The 23,026-nt window shown below is 40.0% G+C and overlaps 1 protein-coding gene across 2 annotated transcripts in view; it reads right to left on the bottom strand.

Moving 5' to 3' along the window:
- Kit (v-kit Hardy-Zuckerman 4 feline sarcoma viral oncogene homolog) overlaps positions 1-23,026 on the bottom strand; it is an 86,603-nt gene that overhangs the window by 42,169 nt on the left and 21,408 nt on the right. For both annotated transcript variants that reach the window (XM_013009141.1, XM_013009140.1), the window contains exons 2-4: positions 6,684-6,953; positions 3,480-3,761; positions 2,073-2,209 (exon numbers count right to left, since the gene is read on the bottom strand). In XM_013009141.1, coding sequence (XP_012864595.1) covers positions 2,073-2,209; positions 3,480-3,761; positions 6,684-6,953 — 689 coding nt within the window. The remainder of the gene's footprint in view (positions 1-2,072; positions 2,210-3,479; positions 3,762-6,683; positions 6,954-23,026) is intronic.

Here is a 23,026-nt window from a genome sequence, read left to right as displayed (position 1 = left end):
TAAGTTCTGGACTTAAAGTATCTCTCTTTCACTTGTCAAAGCCTGGAGTCTACAAATAGGGCACTGTGCAGGAACACTATGCTGGATGGACAGCTTGGTCCTAAGTGAGGTGATATTAAAATCTAAATCCTGAAGGTCATGGTGTAGGATACTGTCAAGATTGGAAATAGGAATAAATACAAATACCAGTGCTCAGAAGCATTAGCAAAGTTAACCAAGATTAACACATGATGGATAAACTACCTTATGCTTCAATAAATTTTAACAACTCTAAAAACTTATTTATCCTAAATTTCATTGAGGTAAATTTATCCTAAATGGTCAGGATCAAACATTATTACTTTAAAATAATTTCAGAGTACTAACAGTATTCCAAATTAAGCCAAAGAATATCAATACAATGTTCATGGGTGAACTCTGGCAAAGAGCCACGAGTGCCATCTGCAAGTCACACATTACATGTTTGCACGTGACTTGGTTTGCTTTAACCCTTGGATGTAAACACTGGGCTTTCCCCCAAAGAGCTCCCAACACTAAAGCCTTATCTAACAGCACCAGAGGATTAATTGGGAATAGCATGCAGGGCTCCTGGGAAAAATGGTTCAGAACAAATCACCTGAGGCAATTTAATTTCTCATCTCAAAAAGGCTAATTTTTATACAGAGGCTCAAAACACACATGGGCTAAATCATCTGAAACCAAGGATTAGAGAAAGCCAATTAATATGAGACTGTGTTCAGTAAGGTTAGCCAAAAAGCCATACATAAGCTATTCTTTTTTATTACCTTAAATGACATAGAAACTAAAAATTATTTCTCTGAGCCATCAGTATGGAAGAAGTCTCTCATACAATCCATTCCCCAGAGCAGCCTTCATTGAGCAAGAGAGTATCCATCATGGGTCCACACAAATATATCACCATGTCCCTGAGTTACACTAATCATCATGGTTATTTTTTTAACAAATCATTTTTTAACCGGGCATGAAATTGCCAATACTAAATATAAGGCATGTAGAGGAGGAAGAGATATAAAAAGGAGGTATAAAGAGTATTTCTTTTTTCCAAGGTAATGTATACATACATGGTAATGAAGAGAAGCCTCTGGTAGCTAATTAACTAGATAGCGGAGATTACTTTAAAAAAAAAAAAAGCCTCGCTAAGATGTATTGAGTTTTAACATATGTTGAACACACTATCTGACAAATACTAGTGATTCAATATCCATTTATTAAATGAATGAGAGCCTAAACATGTTCAAATATTTTGGATTGAAGATAACCATGTTATTAATAGCAACTGAAACAAATAATGAACCATTAGCAATCTAATCTCAGGTAACCCGCTTCAAAAGAGAAAATCAGATCCATAGAACACTCATCACTCAAATGATTAGGCTATGCTGTTGGGGACAGAAAAGCTTCTTGATTCATATCTGACCCATTTATTCTTTGTAAATACGGAGGGAAAAAACTTGGGAAACTTTTTACCATCTTAAGTTACTTAGCCTGAGCAGAAAAATAATTTTACTGATATTTGTACAGTTAACCATTTAAAAAATCTATTGAAGTCATTCAAAGAAACAGTATTAAATAATAACATGAGGCCAGAATTACATAAAACTTTTTCAGAATAAATTTCAAGAAGATAGTTCTCAATAATAAGAAATGTGGTGAGGCATTGGGGGCTCACACCTGTAATTCTAGCTCATCAGTAGGCTTAAACATGACAGATAAAAGTTTGAAAGCCAGCCTGAAAGGTCCATGAAATTCTATCTCCAATTTTAAAAATCTAGGCTGATGGTATGGCTCAAGTGGTAAAGCACCAGATAAACAATCAAGCTAAGTAAACCTGAAGCTTTGAGTTCAAGTCCTGGTACCCCTAAAATAGCAATAATAAAAATGTGTATGTGGAAATACATAGAGGCAATATACATATGAACATATTTTCAGATAATCCCAAAAGATAAACATACTACTGGAGTCACCCTAGGACATACTTTTAAGGGAAAACATTAAAAATATTTACACAGAGAACAAAATATTGAGACAAATAAAGGAAACAATTCACTTACTTGACTGTTCTCCTTTATCCACATGGAACCCACAGAAGAAGACACATCTTTTATTGTGCATATCACTGTAAAGACTTCTCCTTCCCTAAGAAGATAGCTTGGTTTGGATATAGACACAATTGGTATAGCTTTGATGGCTAGAATAAAAAGAAATGCATTTAAACAATTTCTTCTATTACAGATTGAAATTTTAGCTTGCCTTTTTAAATCTTTGCTCAAATGTGCACAGCTTACTTCATTATCTTCTAAATAAAATAAAAAGTATATCTGAATACAGGCAGCTGGGTGCCAATGGCTCATATCTGTAATTCTAGCTACTCATGACAATGAGATCTGAAGATCCAGTTTGAAGCCAAAAAGCTTGGGCAGACAAATGATAGAGACTCTTTTATATCCAATTAACCAGCAAGAGGCCAGAACTGGAGGTGTGGCTCAAGTGGTAGACTGCCTGTCTTGAGTGGAAAAGTGAAACAAGAGCTGGAGATCCTGAGTTCAAGCCCCAAGATTGACACTACAAAGGACCTTAGCAATTAAACCATGTATCCTTCAAGTAAATTCATTAATACTGAGGGGGAAAGCTAGGAATGGCTACTAAGAGATTGCAATGATTCTGGGAAATTGCTTTTTCAAGACAGGAAAGAACCCAGCATAGTGAAGCAGGTTTAGTTTTTACCTCAGACAACCTTGGGTGATTTCATGGAATGTGACTTAAAAGTAATTACATCCTTCTAACCAAACAGGCATCTTTCCCAGGCACTGTACAAATAACATCTTGCTTGTCTCTGAAAATCTCAGTTTTTAAGTTAACTAAAATGTTCCTTAATTTCAATGAGCATACCTTTTCAAAAGTCTTAATAAAAAAAACTGTACTCAAAAACTGAATACCAACTGCTGTCGATTAAATAATCTCAGATATAAAATCCAGATTTTTATCTTCTGGTTACTGAAATATCATAATAATAACAGACCATGGTTATAATTTCCTTCTCAGATCTCAGAGTTTGAAAATGTATGAAAATGGATTAACTAAAAAGAAAGTCAATGCAGGTGTTAATGATGAATCACAGAATGAATTACTTGGGCTACACTAATCTTTCCAAACAGTATAATTAAACCTTTCCATTAGGTGGGTACACTTTGGGATATCCTAAGTCAGCAGATTTAATGACCATCCCAGTATGTTCTAAATGCCAATCTCAGGCAGGCATACCTACCTTAGCCAGCAATGGTCATGGACCTATTCATTGAAGCTGGGACTATGAAAGGATGAATTCAAAAGGAGTAAGTTTTTAGGAGCTGTGAATTAATGAAAAGCATGTGATCGCCAATAGTAAGGTAGGTCAGAAAGAAAAGAAATGGTTGACATGGTTTTCCTATCATCAAAAGAGGAAAGGAAAGGGCCCATACCTGCTCTTACTTTCAGGACAAGTCTATCCGACAAAACCAATTTCCCATCTCGCTCTGCAGCACAACGGAAACAGAGACGGTGGTAGGCTCGCTTGACGTTTTTGATGGTGATGCCAGCCTTGGGATCAGGGACAAACATCAGGTCTTTGGGGAGAGGTTTCCCCTCACACTCCCTGAGGGAGTAATTGTCCACTTCTGGGTCGGTTAGAGGACAGCGAACCAGTGTATCATTATCTTCTTTACCATACAAGAGAAGGTTAACAAGGAAGAGCTTGTCCGGATCTATAAGCATATCAAACAATAATATTTTTTAAGTGAAAACATTTTTCAAAGACCTAAAATGTTGCTTTTCATGACTGCAATCCCTAGTGGCCCAAGCAACTTATTTCCTGTGTGAACAAAAGCAAACTCTATCCATATAGTAGAAACAATTAAAAGTGAACATTTATTAAATAATTTCCAAGTGTCAAGCACTAACCTTTGACCATCACACATTTTATCTAACTCTTCAGAGTGTCTCTGCATGATCAGAGATCTATCTGAAATGCTTGAGATCTGAAGTGCTTCAGATATTATTACAGTTTTGAAAGTTTGGAATATCTGGAGAGATTTTATTGGTGAAGCTCTAAAATTCAAAATTCCAGATCTAGAACTTTTCCAGCAACATGTCAATGCTCAGAAAGTTTTAAGGCATTTTGGGCATTGGATTTCTGGATCAGGGGATATTGCAACCTGTACCATTCAAAATACTATTTTGATCTGGATGAAGAAACAGGTCTTTCCTTATGTTGTCACATATGTTGCCTGGAAATTGCTGTGCAGAAACCCAAACCTAGATCTGACTGATATTAAACTTTGAGCTCTTACAACTCTGGTAATACTTTATTACAATGGTTATTCTTTTTCTACAACAAATATAAATGTCCTAAACACATCAGTTAAAAATAAGCCATTCTGATGACTCATGGTGAGGGCAGAGAAAAATGTCTTTTCCTCTGACTCCTCTATGTAGGACTCTGTCCAGATCTGAAAGGCCTCCGATTGTTCAGTTTCTAATGGGATTCTAGAAAACCCTCAATACATTGAAAGGAACTGATAATTCTGGAAGGCAAATAACTTCAACACATGAGAACAGATAGTGAATTTCAGAAATACCATGGCAGATACTTTACTGCCCAAGCCAGGACACTTTTGAGTGGAAGGCATACTACAAAGTGTTAGGCCAGGACACTGGTCACTAACAAGGAATGGCTGAGGACCTACCTCATAGATGCAAAGCCAAACAATAGCCTGTTACCCCCAGCTGTAAACACAGAAGAGGGGATAGGCCAATGGATTACACTAAAGTTCTGTTTTTAAATTGTCCTTTCTGTCTGAAAATTAGTTTTCTCATTAAAATGAATTTAAGCTAGGCACTGGTGACTTGTGCCTGTATTCCTACCTACTCAGGAGGCTGAGATATGAGGAGCAAGGTTTGAAACCAGCCTGTGTGGAAAAGTCAATTCTGTCTCTACTTAAGCAGCAAAAATGCTAGACTTGAGGCATGGCTCAAGTGGTAGAGTACCAGCTAAGCAAGTGAAAAGCAAACAAGAGTGTAAGGCCTTGAGTTCAAGTCCTGGCAATAGCACCAAAAATTATTTTAACTTTACTGAAATATATTAACTTTGAAAAAATGTCAAAGTATCAATTGGAGGTCACTGTTGGCTGTTTTTCTGTCTAAACTTTTACCCTTCCAACTATGCTTGTCTTCTTTCATCAACTACGCGTGGCTTCTTTTATCACTGTGGCATAGATTACTTAAGTAAGTTACAATTACGGATAGTTCAAGCTTATAGATGACTTTCCCATAAAACAAAGCTTGTGAGCTCTCTGAGTGATTTGGTTAATCCAGTGGTTTTCTTGTTTTTGTGTGTGTCTATCCTATTAAGAATAATAAGTCAGTCATTACCATCCGAAAATTATGGACCACCTTCTCAATTGTCACCAACAATTATGAACTATACCCGGAAGCTAAGCTGGAGCTTAGCTGCCCACATAGAAAAGGACAGCTGATAAACTAAGCAGAGGCACAGTCAATTCATAGCAATCTTCTGAGTCCTCTTAATAACTCCTGATAAAGCATACTAGCATTTGCATAATCCTGTCCCTCTATCCATTGCTAAGGAAGACAGAGCAAATCATTTTAGATCTAAGTACTAAGATGAGAAACTCAAATCTCTGGAGACAGCTGATCTCCTCTCTGTATGATGCCACACTGTTCATCCACAAGACTATGGATACAGAGTTCTTACGTCTCAGGCATTTATTTATTTATTTTGTTGCTGGTCCTGTGACTTGAATTCTGGGCCAGGGTGCTGTTCCTGAGCTCCTTTTGCTCAAGGCCAGTGCTCTACCACTTGAGCCACAGACTTTCCTGCCTGGGCTGGCTTTGAACTGCTATTGTCAATTCCCAGTCTCCTAAGTAGCTTAGATTACAGGCATGCACCACCACACCAGGCTTTCAGGCCATTTCTTAAAGACAGTGAAGAACTAGAATCATGACTCTGCATCTCCCGTAACATGGGTAGCAGTTTTTACATCAACCACAGGATATATGCCCTAACCTAGCTAACCTCATCTGAACAAAATTGTAAAAGCACAGGTAAATTGCTAGATTTATCATAGGAAATGAAACCTGTATCTCTGTCACATTTTTTTCCTTTTGTTTCTAAGAAATCATATTTTTTTAAAAAAAAAAGAAGAATCAACTCTATTTAGAACTTGTGTAAGACAAAGGATGCTGAACTGACTGAGTTGCTTTCCTGGACCTTATTCCATAGGAGAGGGCCAAATCTTTTGAAGTCCTGATCTTTTAGGCCTTGAGAGGCCTCTGATTCTCTAACATGTTTTTAGTAAGTGGGAATATCTAGTATCTCAATAACGCAGCTTTCCCAGAGGACATAATTAATTGTCAGGGTTTACTCCATGCACCCAGACAAATGAGCTACACATACTATAATCTCATTAGGAAAAGTACCACAGCCTTGTATACCACCAGCTGGGGTCACATTCAAAGCCACCATAAAAGATGGAGAAAAGCAGAGGAGAAACATGACTGAAAGCTTTCTAGAGCTAGCCAACAAAATTTACCTATAGGCTATCTATAATTAGGAATAGGGTATTGAGCCCTCCAAGTCATAGCGTCACATGAAGCTGAGCATTTACCTCTAACAAACACATAAATGGAACTCTTCAAGCCATCTTTGTTGACACATGTGTATTTGCCTGTGTTGGTGACCTCCGCTTTTTCTCTGATCCATTCATTGTGCTTATTTTCACTTGTCTGATCCAGGGATTCAAAAGTCCATTTGACAAAGGCGGGATCGGAGCATATCAGCCTAATGGTGTCACCCGCGCTGACTATTAACTCTGACTGTGCTGGCTCGATGGATGGGGAAGACGGTTCTCCTGGACTCGCAGACGGTTGAGAAAAGCCTGCCAAGAAAAACAAGGAACATGTTGAGTCTGATCTTCCATGGAGAAAGAAAGCATTTCATCTGTATTGAATTCCATCTTCTGTGTGCTCTGCAATATAAACAGGACAATGTTCTTCAGCTATTTAGAGCTAGAAAGAGAGTTCTGTTTCAAATTTCTTAAGTTCACTTAGAAAGTTATTTTCTGCAATCTTCAATTAGTCCTAAGGGTCACATTTGGTGTTGAAGACAGGCCTAGCCATATGCCCTGACTTCTTTGGGTTAAATACACAACTGGTTCAAGTTTCCACTCTGATTGTAGGCCATCGTCATGTCAGTAATAGGCTGATACTTGGCTTAGGAATAACAGAAGCAAAATCTCAAACCATGGAAACAAAAAACAACAGCCATCCTCAGGTCTTGGACTGGCAGAACACACATGGCCAGCACATCTTGCTACTGCTTCAAGCTTCAGAATTCATTCATTTCCATATAATTTTCTTTACATGGCAATGCTCATCAAAGGAGAACTATTCACAACCAGGCATGGTGGCTCATAATTGTAATCCTAGCCACACAACCAGGCATGGTGGCTCATAATTGTAATCCTAGCCACCCAGAAGGAGGAGATTGGGATATAATGATTCAAGGCCAGCATCAGGGAGAAGTTCATGAAATTGCATGTGAGGGTGAAAGATCACCTGTCACTCAGCTATGTTATAAATTTAAGTAGGAGGCTCTTTGGTAGAATAGAAGCAGGCCTGGCTATTTGAAAATGCATAAAGCAAAAGGGTCCGGGGATATGGCTCAAACTGATAAGAGTATAATGCCTAGAAAACACAGGCCTTAAGTTCAAACTCTAGTACCATTAATTAATTAATTAACTTTTTGTTAAAAAAGAGAACTATTCACAGACTCTAAACAATAAAACAGAAAATGATAAACCTTTAAGATCAGTCCATGAGATATTCTGTCTATTTGATATTCTATGTTAGGTTCAACCCCACACCACTTTGTTTCTGGCTCTCTCTGTCTCTTCCTGTCTCTCTCTCTCTCTCTCTCTCTCTCTCTCTCTCTGTGTGTGTGTGTGTGTGTGTGTGTCTCTCTACCTCTCTCTTTCTCTGCCTCTGGTTTGGTTTTGTGAGATAGGGCATAGCGGCTATGTAACCCCTGCTTGCCTTAAACTTTCAATCCTCCCGCCTAAGTCTCCTAAGTGTTGGAATGACATGTTAGATTTCAACTTAATGAATCTAATGCTTGCATAAGATTTCCTTTAGTAGGAAACCAACGTATCTAGTTTATCAAGATGTGACTGTTAAGACTCAATTTGAAATCTGAACCTTAGAAAATTTACATATTCAATTATCTGTCCATTAATTATGGTCCACAAAAGCATTGTGCTGGAGGGAAAGACATGCCTGCGTGAGCCATAGTCTTTGTTCTCGCTTCAGAGTCAACTTCTCAAGTGCAGAATAAGTGAACTAAAGCTATAAGTTTACACTTTAACAAGAAAAGGTGAGAAGTGGGCTAGCCCCTGATCATTTCAGAAGCAAAGGGATGGAGGAGAAGCAGGTGGCAAGAAGAAAGGTCTGGCACTGAGGTTGTCACATGAGGTCCTTTTAGCAACAATGAGCCTGGCAGGAATCCAGGGTTCCTTGTGGAGGCATGGAGAGGTACAACCAAGTCACACAAAACCAGGCCCTGTGCATTTGGGTATAAGTACCTGAACTGCATCAGAGACTGGGAGACTTAAAAGTTTTTCATTGAAAAATGACAATGCATAGTGAGATGTCAGAGAATCACTCAGGTCCCAGGAAAGGAGTGGAAGTCTGGGTCCATAGGCAAATTTGAGAACTTATTGTAAGTAGTTAAGAATAAAGATCAATAAGATAGTATTGAATGAAAATGTTACAGTGCAATGGAAAGGCAGAAGGTTGACTAATGGATGACAGCAGTGATGAGGACAGGAGACCTATTGCCTGGGTGAGGCAGAACTGTACAGATCCTGAGGGGCTGAGCTTTCAACTACTTCTGCAAGATCATGGGGGAAATGGCTTATGTGCATGGGCTCTGTACCCCTTCCGGACACATACCATGGTGGAGACAAAGACTGACCTGAGTCAGTCTTTTGGAGGAAGAAAGGGAGGAGTAGGTAAAAGCAGCAAGGTAGAGTCACACATAGAGGAACTTACAAGTTTAGGATGGTGAGAAACAGAAAAGGACTGGGATATGACAGCAGAGACCTGCTTAGATTCTCAGATTTTGTGGGTTGCTTATATTCTGAAATTTGGATAGTCATAGTACAAGCTGATTTGTAGTGTTAATTAAGCCAGGATGGAGCCATTAAAGGACAAAACCAAACACCAACTTCAAAGGGCAATACCTATTGCCTGTAATCCTAAGTATTCAGAAGGCTGAGATCTGAGGATGTCAATTTGAAGCCAGTGCTAGCAGGGAAGCCTGTGAGACTCTTATCTCCAATTAACTACCCAAAAGCATGAGATGGAGATGTGGCTGAAGTGACAGAGTACCAGCCTTGAGCAAAAAAGCCCAGCCACACCATGAGTTGAAGCCATAGTACTGGCATGCATGCATGCATAAATGCATGTATGTATACACACACACATACACACACAGAGTCAATCCAGCTCAGAGGAAAATAGGAAAGAATCAGAAGAGGACCCAAGGAAGGTCCTAGAAAGGCTAGAGAGAAGTAACAAGGAAGATAGGGTTGAGAGGCCCTAGAGAACTGACAAAATTTTTCCAATATGGTTACAAAGAGACGACTGGAAGTCCAACAGCACAACAGTTTCAGTTGAGTGGAAATTTGTTTGTTCCTCAAATTTGTTTATAGGCTATAAGCTACACGTGTCAACCTCACTGAATGGCTATAGCAGAGTTGGGAAAAAAATAAATAAATAAACCTGTAACTGAACAAGGTTTAAAAGGAGAGCAAGCTGTTATTTCACACATGAAGTCAGAAGGAAGAGAATCTAGGAAGGGACACATCAAAGGTGCACAACAGAAAGGAAGGATTGTGTCCTGCAGGTATATATGTAGATGACCAGCCTCAATTCCCTTTGTTTTCAGACAATTATTCAATTCCATCCAGAAATACAACCAGAGCCTCAAGGAGTCGAGCAAAGTACATACCAGATCAAAAGACAGCCTTTCATAAGACAGTACGATGGAAATGAACTTTACAACTTGGGGGAAGAAGGTGGAGGGAGGGAAAGTGGGAGAAAAATGAGGGAGGGGTAACATTGTTCAACAAGAAATGTACACCTTACATATGAAACTGTAACCCCTCTGTACATCACTTTGACAATAAAATTAAATTTTAAAAAAAGACAGCCTTTCTTAGCTGGAGATAACAGTAGGGTCAATTACAATCATTCAATGTTAGTAAATACCAACATGGGCAGTGCTACAGTGTGATAGCATCTCATTGTGTCCACCAGGCTCTGCAAACCAACACAGCAGTAAGAATAAGGACACAAAATGGCTGCGATTATTATCAGAGCGGTACAGTCTTAAATAATGCAAGTAGAGACAGCAATAAGGAGATGCTATTATTTCAATTATCCCTTTAACAAAAGAAAAAAAAACAAATTAGTATCAAGTGAATAGGCTCATGAGACTGACAGTAAATTTGATCCAAAAATTCTTAAAGAATTTATACTGCAATATTTCAATTTATATTTCCATCAGATTTCCCCATGAGTCATTCTTGAGGTCATATACAGATTATTATGTGTCCACACAAATAAATATTGCTGACTCTTTTTTCGTTCCTAGATAGTACTCTATCCACTTGAGCCACACCGCCAATTCTGGTTTTTTTGCTGGTTAGAGATAAGTCTCTGGGATGTGTCTGCCTGAGCTAGCTTTGAACCCCAAACCTCAGATCTCAACTTCCTCAGTAGCTAGGATTACAGGCATGAGTCAGGAAAGCTTTACTGACTTCTTAAGATCTTCCAGTCCAATACAGGCAAGTCCTGCCTGTGTGTCCTAAGGCAGGTCACTTGAACTCTGAGTCCAAATTACCATGAGAAAACTGTATAAAACAATAACCATCATCTCATGAGTTCTCATGAGAATCAACGAGTAACACAGGCAAGGAACTTAAAACAGGGCTGGAGATGTTTTAAACGCTAGCTACTAATAAACTCTAGCTATTTTTAAATACTAACTATTGATAAAAAGTAAGGCTCTTTAGTTAAGACCAACCGTTTAGACTTGCACTAGGGCTGTGCCAATTAATAAACTTGTACTCCTTGGACACATTACTTCTCCATTCTGTCTTGGGCTCCTTACCTACAGGACTGCACCCATTCTGTAAGTGGTGTACACAGCACTTGGAATCTCACTTGGGCACACAGGAAACACACAATAAATCTTATTCTAGAAACAACTTACCACCTCCAAATCAGTCCTGACTTATGCACTTGTGAACAGGGTGGTGGCCTGATTTCTCTCTCTCCAGCAGGAAATCCTAGCCGTCTTTCCACTGGGGCCACCACCACACACACACACACACACATCCAGTATTTCCTTTCCCAACCCAGAGAAGTGATTTACCACCTCACAGAGAGGACATTCTCTCCTTTGCCCTATCCCCCTGAAATCCATCTGCCTCAAACCTACCCTCTTACCAGACCATCCCAGCTCCAAAGCCCAGGATAGAGCAGAGGCAGCTAACTCTGCTTCAGGTGTGATTAGCAGCGTGCATGCATGGAATGCCTTTCCAGCTGTTTTCCTCAGACCCAACTTAACCTCTCACTAACAGGCCTACCTTTCTGCCCATTCCGGCCCACAGGTCCTGTAACACATCTTCTCTAGCCCCCTTTTCAGTCCTGTAGAAGCCCAGCTGAAGGCCAAACTCACAATGGATGCTGTCTTCTGGCCTTTTATTACTGCCCTCACTAAACCCCCCAACAGTCAGCACTACCACCTACAGGGCTTGTTCAGTGCTCACAAGTGGACTCTGTCCATATTTGACCTCTCACCTCACTGCCAGGCCTTAGAAACCTCAGATAGCTAGTCCCCTAAAGACAAAACAACAACAACAATAAAAACCCCTTACCACCTCAGTCACTGAAGGTGGATACTACTAGACACCTAGTCCCAGGAAGATGTCATCAGTTAACTGCCCAGACCCCAAAATGGCATGTTAATTTTGCTGCTCCACCAAGAATAGTATCCTGATTCACCGAATAGAATGAGCCTGAAAATTCAACACCATAAATTTATAATTTCTAGTTTTATGAAATAATTATTTTCAAAATAATGACCATCAAAAGCTTCCAGAGTATTATTTTCCAACTAAATTATTGAGTAGTTCAAACCCTCAGACTCACACTATAAAATGAAAATAGGCTTTTATTACAGTGGGACTGTGGGTAATGTTTATTCTCTTGTTTCCAAATCATGGTAAATGTTGCTACTAAGGCCTTAAATTAAAAAAAAAAAACAACAATGATCTATGTCAACGATCTCTGTTAAAAAGAGAAGAGATTCACTTGAAAGGAAGCTCTTTTAGAAAAACACTCCAACAGGTTTAAAGTGCTCTGAAATGACACATTTTGCAGGGTAGCTAGTATATAGCAAGATCTTAGCATGTTTGTTCAATTGTGTTTTACCTACTTCAGAGGACTTCTCACATGAGAAAGTTTGCTTCTTTAATTACATCTGGCTAAGAATAATATTGAGTTGTCTTCTGTTCCCTGAACATATGTTAATGAACCAAAAGAAAGTGATATATGACAATACCCACGATCTCCTATAACAAGAGTAAGGCTGGAAGAATCCAATGACTACCTAGGAAGTACTTATCCTAGGTTCTCACTGAAGGCTGAACTTGAACCTAGTATGGTCCTTGTTCATAAAAAGCATACGAAAGATTGCAAGGACAGTGCAAAATAAAAGAAATGCTAGCATACCCTCTACTCCTTCCTTCTTGGATACTTGCGATGTCTGGTAAAATGTAATCAGCCCTAAAAAATTGATGACAGAGACTCAGACAGATTCTTATACATCAGTGGAAAAACAGTATTAATCACCACAACCAAAAAAGGGGAATAACTCAAAGAGTCCATCAGCAGATGAACAGATAAACAATATGTGGGATATAAGTTCAATGGAGTCATAAAAAGGCTCCATTGATCCATAAAAAGGAATGAAATGCTGATCCATGCTACAATATGGAAAGGTCTTGGCACCCTTCTCCTAAGTGAGTACTACAGACTGTATGATTCTATTTACATGAGGGGGGATCTAAAATAGGATAATTCATAAGGACAGGAACTAAAACCAAAGATGCTAGGGTTTGGGGTGAGGACAAACAATGAAGAGTTAGTTTAGTGAATAGCATTTGTCTGGGATATTTTTTTAGAAAAGTATGAAGATTTAGAAACAGTATCTTCTATGGTGCATATATTTTTATCATCATTTTTCAAAACAGTAAAATTTAAAAATCATAGGCCTAAACCCTAAACCTTTCCCAGTTGACGTGGCTCTTTTTTCCCTGACCATACCACCAGGCCTGTAAATCTAGCTACTTCAGGAGGCTGAGATCTGAGGATCACAGTTTCAAGCCAGCCAAGTCAGGAAAGTTCATGGAAGCGGCACTGTGGCTCAAGTGGTAGAGCACTAGCCTTGAGCAAAAAAAGAAGCTCAAGGACAGTGCCCAGACCCTGAGTTCAAACCCCAGGACCAGCAAAAAATAAATAAGCCATCTTTTGAGAGCTCCACACTGTTGTGCAACTGTGCCTTCCACACTACCTTCCACTAACCAGGTATTGACAACAAAACCTCTTTTATCTCAGAGCTGGACACAAAAAATCTTGTTTGGAAATCATACAGCCTGAGCACTTCATGTCTGAGATTATTAGCTCTATTTTAACTCTTCTAGTTATTTCAGGTTTTCTTAAATAATTTTTTATTGTAAAGATACTATATAGAGGGGTTACAGTTACATGAGCAAGGTAATGAGTACATTTCCTATCAAGCATTGTTACCTCCTCCTTTGTTTTTCCCCTACCATCCCTTCCCTGCCCACTTCCCCAATTGCTCCCTCCCCTCCACCCCAGAAATTGTAAAGTTCATTCTCAACACAGCATCTCCTTTTTTTAAATGTTTTATATATATATATATATATATATATATATATATAAAATAAAGATACTGTATCAACATAGTGTCTTGTACATCTCATTGTTACAATGGGTCAACCGGTACCCTTGTTTCAAGTCATTTAGTTTTATCCCCCAAATCTTCCATGGAAGGTACACTTGACAGTGCACTGTGTATATATTACATGAATAAGGTACATGCTTATGAAAATTAATCAAAAATTAGTATGTGTACTTATTTGAGGAAAAGCTGATAATTATCTGCTAACATCTGCTAACTTGGAAATAGGGTAGCTGAAAACTAGAAAAGGTGTAACGTGAAAATTAATCGATTGAGAGACACCCTCCACTCCCAATTCACCAAAAGCTAGGGAGATTCTGCATGTAGACTGCTTCACAGGATCATGTTAAGAAAAGTGAAGTTAGAAATTGAAGATCTTATATTTTGGGGTGTGGTGGATGGCAAAGATAACAGATCAGAGCTCTCCTGACAATCCTCATCAACCAACCAACACTCAAAAGAAAAGACTTTGGCCCTCTATCTAAAGATATACCAACCATTCATCTTTCGTTCTCACTTTTTAGGCAAAGATAAAATGACTTTTGACAATGTGTCAATGAACAAACTAGTTGAGGGTCCAGGCTGTACTTGTTTGAACTTCAGGACCTATGCTGACTGAGCACCTGTCACAGAAGCTGTTCCCCCATCACACAGGCTGCTCCTCCATCACTGACTGTGGTGGATGGCTCAGGTTAACTCTGACAGCCAACTCTTCTGGTCCCTCATACATGTCTATTGCTGCAAAGACTGGACTTACAGAGTTGGGGTTAAAATTAAGGAAGTCATTTCAAAGCCTTTCCTCCTTTAGACACCAAATATAAGGAACCGTGCAAAATAATGGCTGGGAAAGAAACCCAGGTAGAGAAGCCTAGTATAGTTTTGAGGAAGTAGAGCAGAAACAACTGCTGCCTTGGAGTTGAATAGTTGGTTCCCGTACTGTTTAACCACAACTCATAATAAAAAAAAAAAAAAAGCTAATGATTTGTATGTCATATTGTTTCTGACATACTTTCATACCCCCACAGGAATACAATAGAAAAAAACCAAGATGGAAGGATCCAAGTAATTGCCCACAACACCCTGGAGGCTTTACAAACAAAGAGATGATTCTGGAAATAGAATAAAGCTGAAGAGGAAGAGGTACTCAGTGAAAAGCATACAAGTCCCCAAAAGGCTCTAGTACTACTTCTACCTCTGGGAGAACCTCCTTAGACCCCCTCTAAAATACATGCTATACCATCTTTAGCATGGGGCCTATTGGAAGGAGACTGTGGACCATCTACCATCTCTGAATCACCCCCACACTGAAGGAAGCCATGCATCAGAGGACCCAGAGTTATGGGCATACTAGTACAGAAACATTCTACGACCTTAACCTTCACTGAAGCTTCATTCCAAGAACATCTGTTGCAGAGAACAAGGCTTGAACTCAAGGCCCATGCTTTCACCCAGCTTGCTTGTTTCAAGCCTGATGTTCTACCATGTGAGCCACCATTAAAAACCAAGAATAATACTAGAAATACCTATGGTCTGGAATTGTGCTGATCATGGAGATGAAGTCTGGTGGGCTTTTCTGTTTGAGTTACTTCAAGCCGAGATCCTCTGATCTTAGCCTCCCAATTAGCTAGAATTATAGGAGTGAGCCACTGGCGCCAAATGGCTTATAAGTTTTCTTGATGGTCATTTGTCTCTTGATGGCAAATAATTTTAAATGTCTTTATATTGTTTCACATGTACTAAAAATAAAAGACTAAACTGAGTGCACTTTTAGTGGGAGAAAAATCCAACTACCTTACAACCATATCATCCAGGCCTTTAAAAGTAGCTTGACAGTTGTACACTGGTGGCTCATGCCTGTAATCCTAGCTACTCAGGAAGCTGACATCTACAGATCACAATTCAAAGTCCGCCAGACAGGAAAGCTGGTGAGACTTTTACCTCCAATTAACCACCAAAAGCCAGGAATGGAGCTGTGGCTCAAGTGATGGAGCACTAGCCCTCAATAAAACATGTCAGGAATAGCCCCCAGGCACTGAGTTCAAAACCCAAGACAGACACAAAAGAGAAAAGAAGAGAAAGAAAGGAAATATAAAGAAAAGTAGCTTCATGGACAAGTTTGAGAACACACCAAACATGGATCCCACAGAGATTTACCACTCTGCTAACTCCGAAAGACTTCTGGGTAAGACGAAGGTCTATTTAATGCAGTAAAATAGGAATGAAAGTACTTACACCTAGGCGAAACTCATGAAAATCCATATGTTTAAACATAAGATAAACCATGTTTGACATCATCTCTTTGATGTCTTTAAGTCTACTGAACAATGCACATCTGTTTAGCTTTCAAAGTAAAGAAAATATCCAAGGGCATGCTAAGTCTCAGTACTCCATTAGGTATAAGTTATTAAATGACCATATAATATCTGTTTCAACATTTGAGCCAGTCTAAGGGTTCAAGTAATAGTAATAGAACATCATAAAATGATCAGTCAGTTCAAAGTTGGTTTAAAACTCACAAACTTGAAAGACTTCTTTGCAACATGGTTTTTAAAGAAGTTCCTTAAATATATTTTGAAATATATTTCAACTAACTGACAGAAGAGAACTGAAAGAGAAATAAAACTAAAACTGAAGTTAACACATGAGCCATTAATGGCAAACCAAGTTGAGTTGGTAAACACTTCTGCATGGTGTCTTCAAACATGCATTGGTAACTGGGTTCCTACCATTTGGCTTGGGTTGTGCCAGGGACTAGAAATACAGAAGGGCTCACAGTCCGGTGAAGGAGGTAGACCCGCACTGGCAGCTATCAGACAATGAAGCAAGTGTGGGCAAATACAACACACAAAGCAGAGCCCAGAAATTCAGATTTCATGATGCTTCAACATTTAATTTTCCACTGTAGGATGGAACAAAAGCACTGCACATTGAGTAGAAACTGTACTTCAAATTTCGAATTTCGATCTTTCCCTAGGTTAGTTCATGATTCACAATTCTCACAATGGCTCAACCACATGTATTAAAATAGTCAACACTTTATTATCACACAGATTTTGTGCGAGGTAGTTTTGTCCAACTGTAGGCTAATAGTGTTCATGATTAAGGTAGGCCAGGCTGAGTAAGATGTCTGGCAGGTTAGTTGTGGTAAGTGCATTTACAACTTTCAGTATTTTCAATTTAGGATGAGTTCATCAGAATGCAATCCCATACATTGAGGAAGTATCCACATTAAGGAGAACCAAGCTGACAAACTAAGGAGGAAAGGATCAAGAAGAAAAGGGTCAAAAAGGATTCCTAGAGTTCAAGTTGAAGACAATGCCAGAGAAAAGAGGAAGGGAGAGGAGAGGAAGAGAGAGATGGGGTAGGGAACGGTTTATCTATTAGATGAGAAGGGGTGCAGAGAATAGACCACAGAAACAGTCCAGGAAGTACTTAGCAAGCACAGGACCACAGAGAACTGTTCAGGCATGGAAGTGAGGCCAGAGAACTAGGCAGGATAAGACTTTGGGAGTGCCTCCTTTAGTCCCGAGGGGGGCAGGATTAGAGCTAACATCAGTTAGGAGACAAGGGGGTGGGGATCTAGACAGGAGACAAGGGGACAATGGGCATGAGCCATTGACAGTGGGAACAACGAAGTGAGATGGGTATTTCCAGGTAAGGGGCTTTGAGTGGACTGGCCCTGTGTGGTGAAGAAGCACAAAGGAGGAAAAAATTCCTGACTTTGGCCTCCATGATAGGGACATGTGATGCCAGAAGACTAGAGAAGGAAAAAAAGATTTAGGGGCATTTTGACTAGCAAGTGGCAGTCAGAAGGTTCTGGAAATTGGGGGAGGAGGTAGATGAGAGTATATTCCAGAGTCTTACTGATAGCATGCTGAGTGGTAACTGTTACTGTCCATAAACATTCCGGCTGGGAAGGCAGAAAGGGCATGAAGCACAGTAGGAAATGGCAGGGCCAAGGCGGCTGTAATTTGGTAAACACACACACACACACACACACACACACTTTCTCTCGCCAAAAAACAGCATTCTTACTAGGTAGGTTCAAGCCTGTAATCCTCGCTACAAGGTGGCTGCAATTTGGTGTACACACACACACACACACACACATATACTCTCACACACTCTCTCTCTCTCTCTCTCTCTCTCCAAAACACAAAGCATTCTTGCTAGGTAGGTTCAAGCCTATAATCTTAGCTACTTTGGAGGCTGAGATCTGCCAAGACAGATTAACCTGAGAGACTCTTAACTCCAATTAACAGGAGGGGGGAGCAACCTCAGGGCCAGTATCTGGTGATGAAGGGGCACAGGGAGAATTCTTGGTGCCGTGAATATAAGTATGGATGGTGGTAAGCATGGAAGATCCTGGGTGCTCCCACAGGGTTTATAACATGAGTAGGGGCTAGTGGCTGGGAAGGCAAAGTAAAACAAAATGCCTGGAGGAGAGAAGGCTGGGACATAAGGGGCTGGAAGAGAAGAGCTCCTGAGCTGACCTGCCTGAGGCTTCAAGATTCCTTGCTGTCTGTGGCCAAGAGGTGAGGAGCCCACACTGGGCACAAGAGACAGGACTGAGTCTTTTGTAGGGAACTCTATCTGTGGCACAAAGGAGCCTCGGGTACAACAGATGACTCCCACATTCCCACAGATATTCAAGGAAATGTGATTCCCAGGCTCCCCACTACTAGAGAGATGTCTGGCTCTCTGGAGGTGGGGTGAGGCTACTCCCCTTTCCACCTGCTCTCCTGGGGGGGGGGAGCTTTCAGCTGGGTGAGCTACCTGTGGTTTGGGCCCTTCCTGCAGTAGGTGCTGAGATGTTTCCTCTCAGAGCCGCTCATTTCTATCTTAACCACATGGACAAACTCACTGCTAATAAATCACTTGTACGTTTGCCTATCTCACTGTTCCTGTAACATCTGCCTTTTCTTTCTTTCTGCCTTACTTTTTTCTTTTGAGGTGGGATGGAAGTCTCCATTATGTTGCCCAGTTGGACTCCAACTCCTGGGCTCAAGTTATTTCCCCTGCCTCAAGCCCTTCTAAGTACATATGGACCACTATACTTGGCTTCTGGCTATTACTTTTTGTGGTCCCTGAGCAAATTAGGCAGACCTCATTTCATTCTCTGCTATAAAGTGTTTTCCCACTTGGATCCCCCAACATGGCCTAGATGGAGTTTCAACTTACTGAGACAAACCCCACCCCCCAACTCATTCCTTCTGCTAGGTCCCAACTCCCAAACCTGCCAAGTAGCTGTGAGAAGATGCCCTCAGGCTGCTTCTGCTTTTTGAAAAGCACACTGCAGATCAAAGAGATGTCAAATGTTCATCTGCTTCTAAGAAACTGAATGGTAACCACAATGCAGAGATTCAAGCTTCTAATGAGTACCTTTTAAAGCAAGTCTTAGTTTCTCTCTAGTTGGAGAACTCAAGCAAAATTATAACGTGTTTGATGCTTACTATGACATTTACTATTTGTCGATTTCAGATAAGATGTTTAGCAGTCTACATTTGCTTTCAAGACATTGGTAATTGTTGTAAAGAGGAAAATGTTCTGGTGGCCATACACATAAATTTCTGGATTCTAAATACTGAATGAGTCAGTTTGGTTCTCTAGACCACAATCTTCTAATCTGAAAAATGAAAAGATGTATTCCAAGGTTCCCAAAGCTCTAAAATTCTGTAATCAAAACATTCAAGGCCGTAAGGACGTTAGATAAGGAGATTCCTTAAAAGAAAAAAAATCTAGTGGCTGGGTAGGAAAAGTTCCCAAATGTCTATACGAAGAGTAAATAACAGTGATTCTCCTAGGACATAAATAACAAATCACCTACTTTTTATTTAAATTACTGTTTGGAAATGGAATTAGAGTAAGGGCCTAAACATGGAAATGAATCCCTGGCTTGGCTCTTTCTCACAACTCAGATGGCCAATAAGACCTGTGAAGATGAACCTACCATTTTTACACCTAAAAGAAGGCTCCTTTCCAGTTAATCTATTCTCATTTTTACAAATTTTCTTCTCAATATGCACATTATCAAGTAAAGGTTTTCAGAGGCTTTCTTAATATATCCCTACTCACAAATCCTAAGAAAAATACAACCCAGTGTGTAAAGAAGCAGGACTTCCCCTCCATATCTCAACCAGATACCTAAAGAGGAGGAAGCCTTCCTCAGCCTTTATGGACTCAGTCTTTAGGGAGTTAGATAAGGTCTATATTTCATAAGCATGATATGGGAGGCAACAGCCCTGAACAGACAAGGAACTTTCTCATCTCCAGTGGGTTCCCCCACAGCCCTTAGTCTAGGCTAGCTCCTGTTTTAAATATGGAGATTTCCGTATTTTGATTTCTGGAACTCACTTAGTGAAATGTAAACTAGATAAGAAACTCTAAGGACTAGAATTCTATAAACACCAGGACAAGGCCCTCACCATCAGAGACGCTTGGGGTGGGGTGGCCTCTAAACTTCTTTCAACATCAACTTCCTTCTCTTAAAGAACAACTAACAACAAAGCAAAAGGGAACACAGGCAAGAAGAACACAACAATGGTCAGCCTCACTAGTCACAGGCCAGCTTGACAGTACCCCCAGCTGCTCCCCCCGCCCCTGACACACACATACACACTCAGCAAGCACAGATATGCCCAGTTCCAAGCATACTCTTCTGGTATCTCAGGGAAGGCTGCAGCTGTAGTCTCTTGAGATTAGGCAGTAAGCCCCCATAGAGCAGATGCTTCTTTTACCTTAGTGTGGGCAGGTGTGCAGGTAAGTGTGCATGCAGTATGCTCCTAGACTAACTAATTACCAAGCTGCTCCCTCCCATCAAGAAATTTAGAATTTTGCAGAATGCCAATTCCTCAAGGCTCAGGAGAAGAAACAAGTTTTATAATAGCAAAAGCTGAAAACTTCAGGAAATATAAAAAAGTGGATATCCTAAGTTCTAGCTCTAATCCTATGACATCTAATTGAGATGTTTCATCAAGGTCAAACTTCAATAAGAAGTAACTAACATTCACACACACACAAAACATGGCTTTTGTGATTCTTCTTACTATGGTAAAATAGACATAATATTTCATTTACCTTAGCAATTTTTAACTGTGCAGTTGAGTGAAGTGAAGAATATTCACACAGTTGTGGTACCATCACCAGCATCCATTTCCAGAACTTTTTTCTCCATCCCAAACAGAAACTCTTATTAAGATAGTAACTTTCCTTTCCCTCTTCCTCCCCAATTTCCTAGACAAGATTCTACTTTGTATGAACTGGGTTACTTTAGGCCCTCATATAGGGAATCATATATAATTTGTCCTAGTATACCTCGATTATGTAACTGATAAGGTCAATAATGTTGTGACAAGTCAGAATTTCCTTCCTGTTTAAGAGGGGGTGGATAATATTTCATTATATGTATAGGACAAAACCGTTTTCAATTCACCCAGACATCTGGGTCATTTTTCCAAGAGGCATGTTGTTAAACCCATCTTCAACTACTTTGGAAAAAACTCTCTGATTTTCTAACTCTGAAAAATGCTAGGGATTATGCTTGACTTATATATGGCCTTATAGGCACAGGACTGGCTTACGGCAAAGAAAGTCAAAACAAAAGCACTAATAACCTGTTCAGCTACAGGAATTTTATCTGAGGCAGTTGCTGAAGAAAGAGGTACTGGCACTGATAACAGTCCTTCAAACCAACTTGAATTCTGAAGGAGAAAAACAGTTTACCTGTATTTCTGGATAACATGCTGGGCTGAGTCTTTTGCCTTCCTTCTTTACAGAATACCTGGAAATATCCTGGGTGTTCCTTTTTACTTGCATTTGTGGTGTTTTTTTAAAGAAGTTTCCAGGAAGACAGTGAATATTTTGGGGGTCTAAACTGAATTGAAAAGACCCAGGCAGAGCTAAGAGGTTCATGACCTGATAACCTCAGAGCAACCTCCTGAGTGCAAGGTCCTCTGCCCTAGAAGGAAGAGGCCAAAGATTCCACTGAGTTCAAGGGCAGAAGATGGATCCTAGGTGACCTCAATGTTTCCATAAAATATAAAGCTGAGGCTTTTTGCAAGGGATTGTCCAAGAAGGGCACGCAAAAGGCAGGAATTCTAACAACTTGCTTGCAGATGGTCCTAGAAAAGTATTATATAAACTGGCAAAGCAAATATAACGAAATTGTAACAACAGGTATACAGGAACCTTTCTTGATTCTCACTTTAAAAACAACTGTTTTTGTAAGTTTGAAGCTATTTCCAGATTTTTTTTAGATCCAGCTTTGTATTTTGAAGACTTGAGGCAAAATCAGAGGCTGGAAATGATGGTGTTTCTCTGAGCCTGGGGGAGCAGGTGAAGACACTGAATCACTGATGGCTTTAGAGCCAGACATGCAGAGATTCTAATGAGTCTTGGGAGAAGCAGCTGACCCTCCAAGCTGACTCTCTAGGATTCAGACTTAACATCTATAAATTGGAAGACAGTTAAATACTTAAATTCTTTATGCTTAGTCACTGGTACTGCAAGGATTACTTTGACAGCAAGAGGATAAGGGGTAAGGACCATTTGAAGTACCACAGAAAACATCAGGGCCACACCCTCCAAGCAAGAAGAGGAAAGACGTGAGGGTATGGAATGCGCTGATCTGGGCATGGTGGTACATGCCTGAAATCCCCAGTACTTGGGGCAGTGATAAAGGAGGATCATGAGACCAGCCTGGGTTACACAACCAGAGATTTTCTCAACAAAAAAACAAAAATCTGTGTGTGTGTTCAACATCCCTAGCCATAAAAGAAATGCAAATCAAAACAACATTGAGATATCCCCTCACTCCAGTTAGATCGGCAAAAATCAAGAACTCTAACAACAACAGATGCTGGAGGGGATGTGGACAGAAAGGAACCTTACTTCATTGTTGGT

The sequence above is a fragment of the Dipodomys ordii genome, unplaced genomic scaffold (genome assembly GCF_000151885.1).
Source record: "Dipodomys ordii isolate 6190 unplaced genomic scaffold, Dord_2.0 Scaffold8, whole genome shotgun sequence".
In the NCBI taxonomy this organism is placed as follows: Eukaryota; Metazoa; Chordata; class Mammalia; order Rodentia; family Heteromyidae; genus Dipodomys; species Dipodomys ordii.
This window is presented reverse-complemented; position numbering and strand designations above follow the sequence as displayed.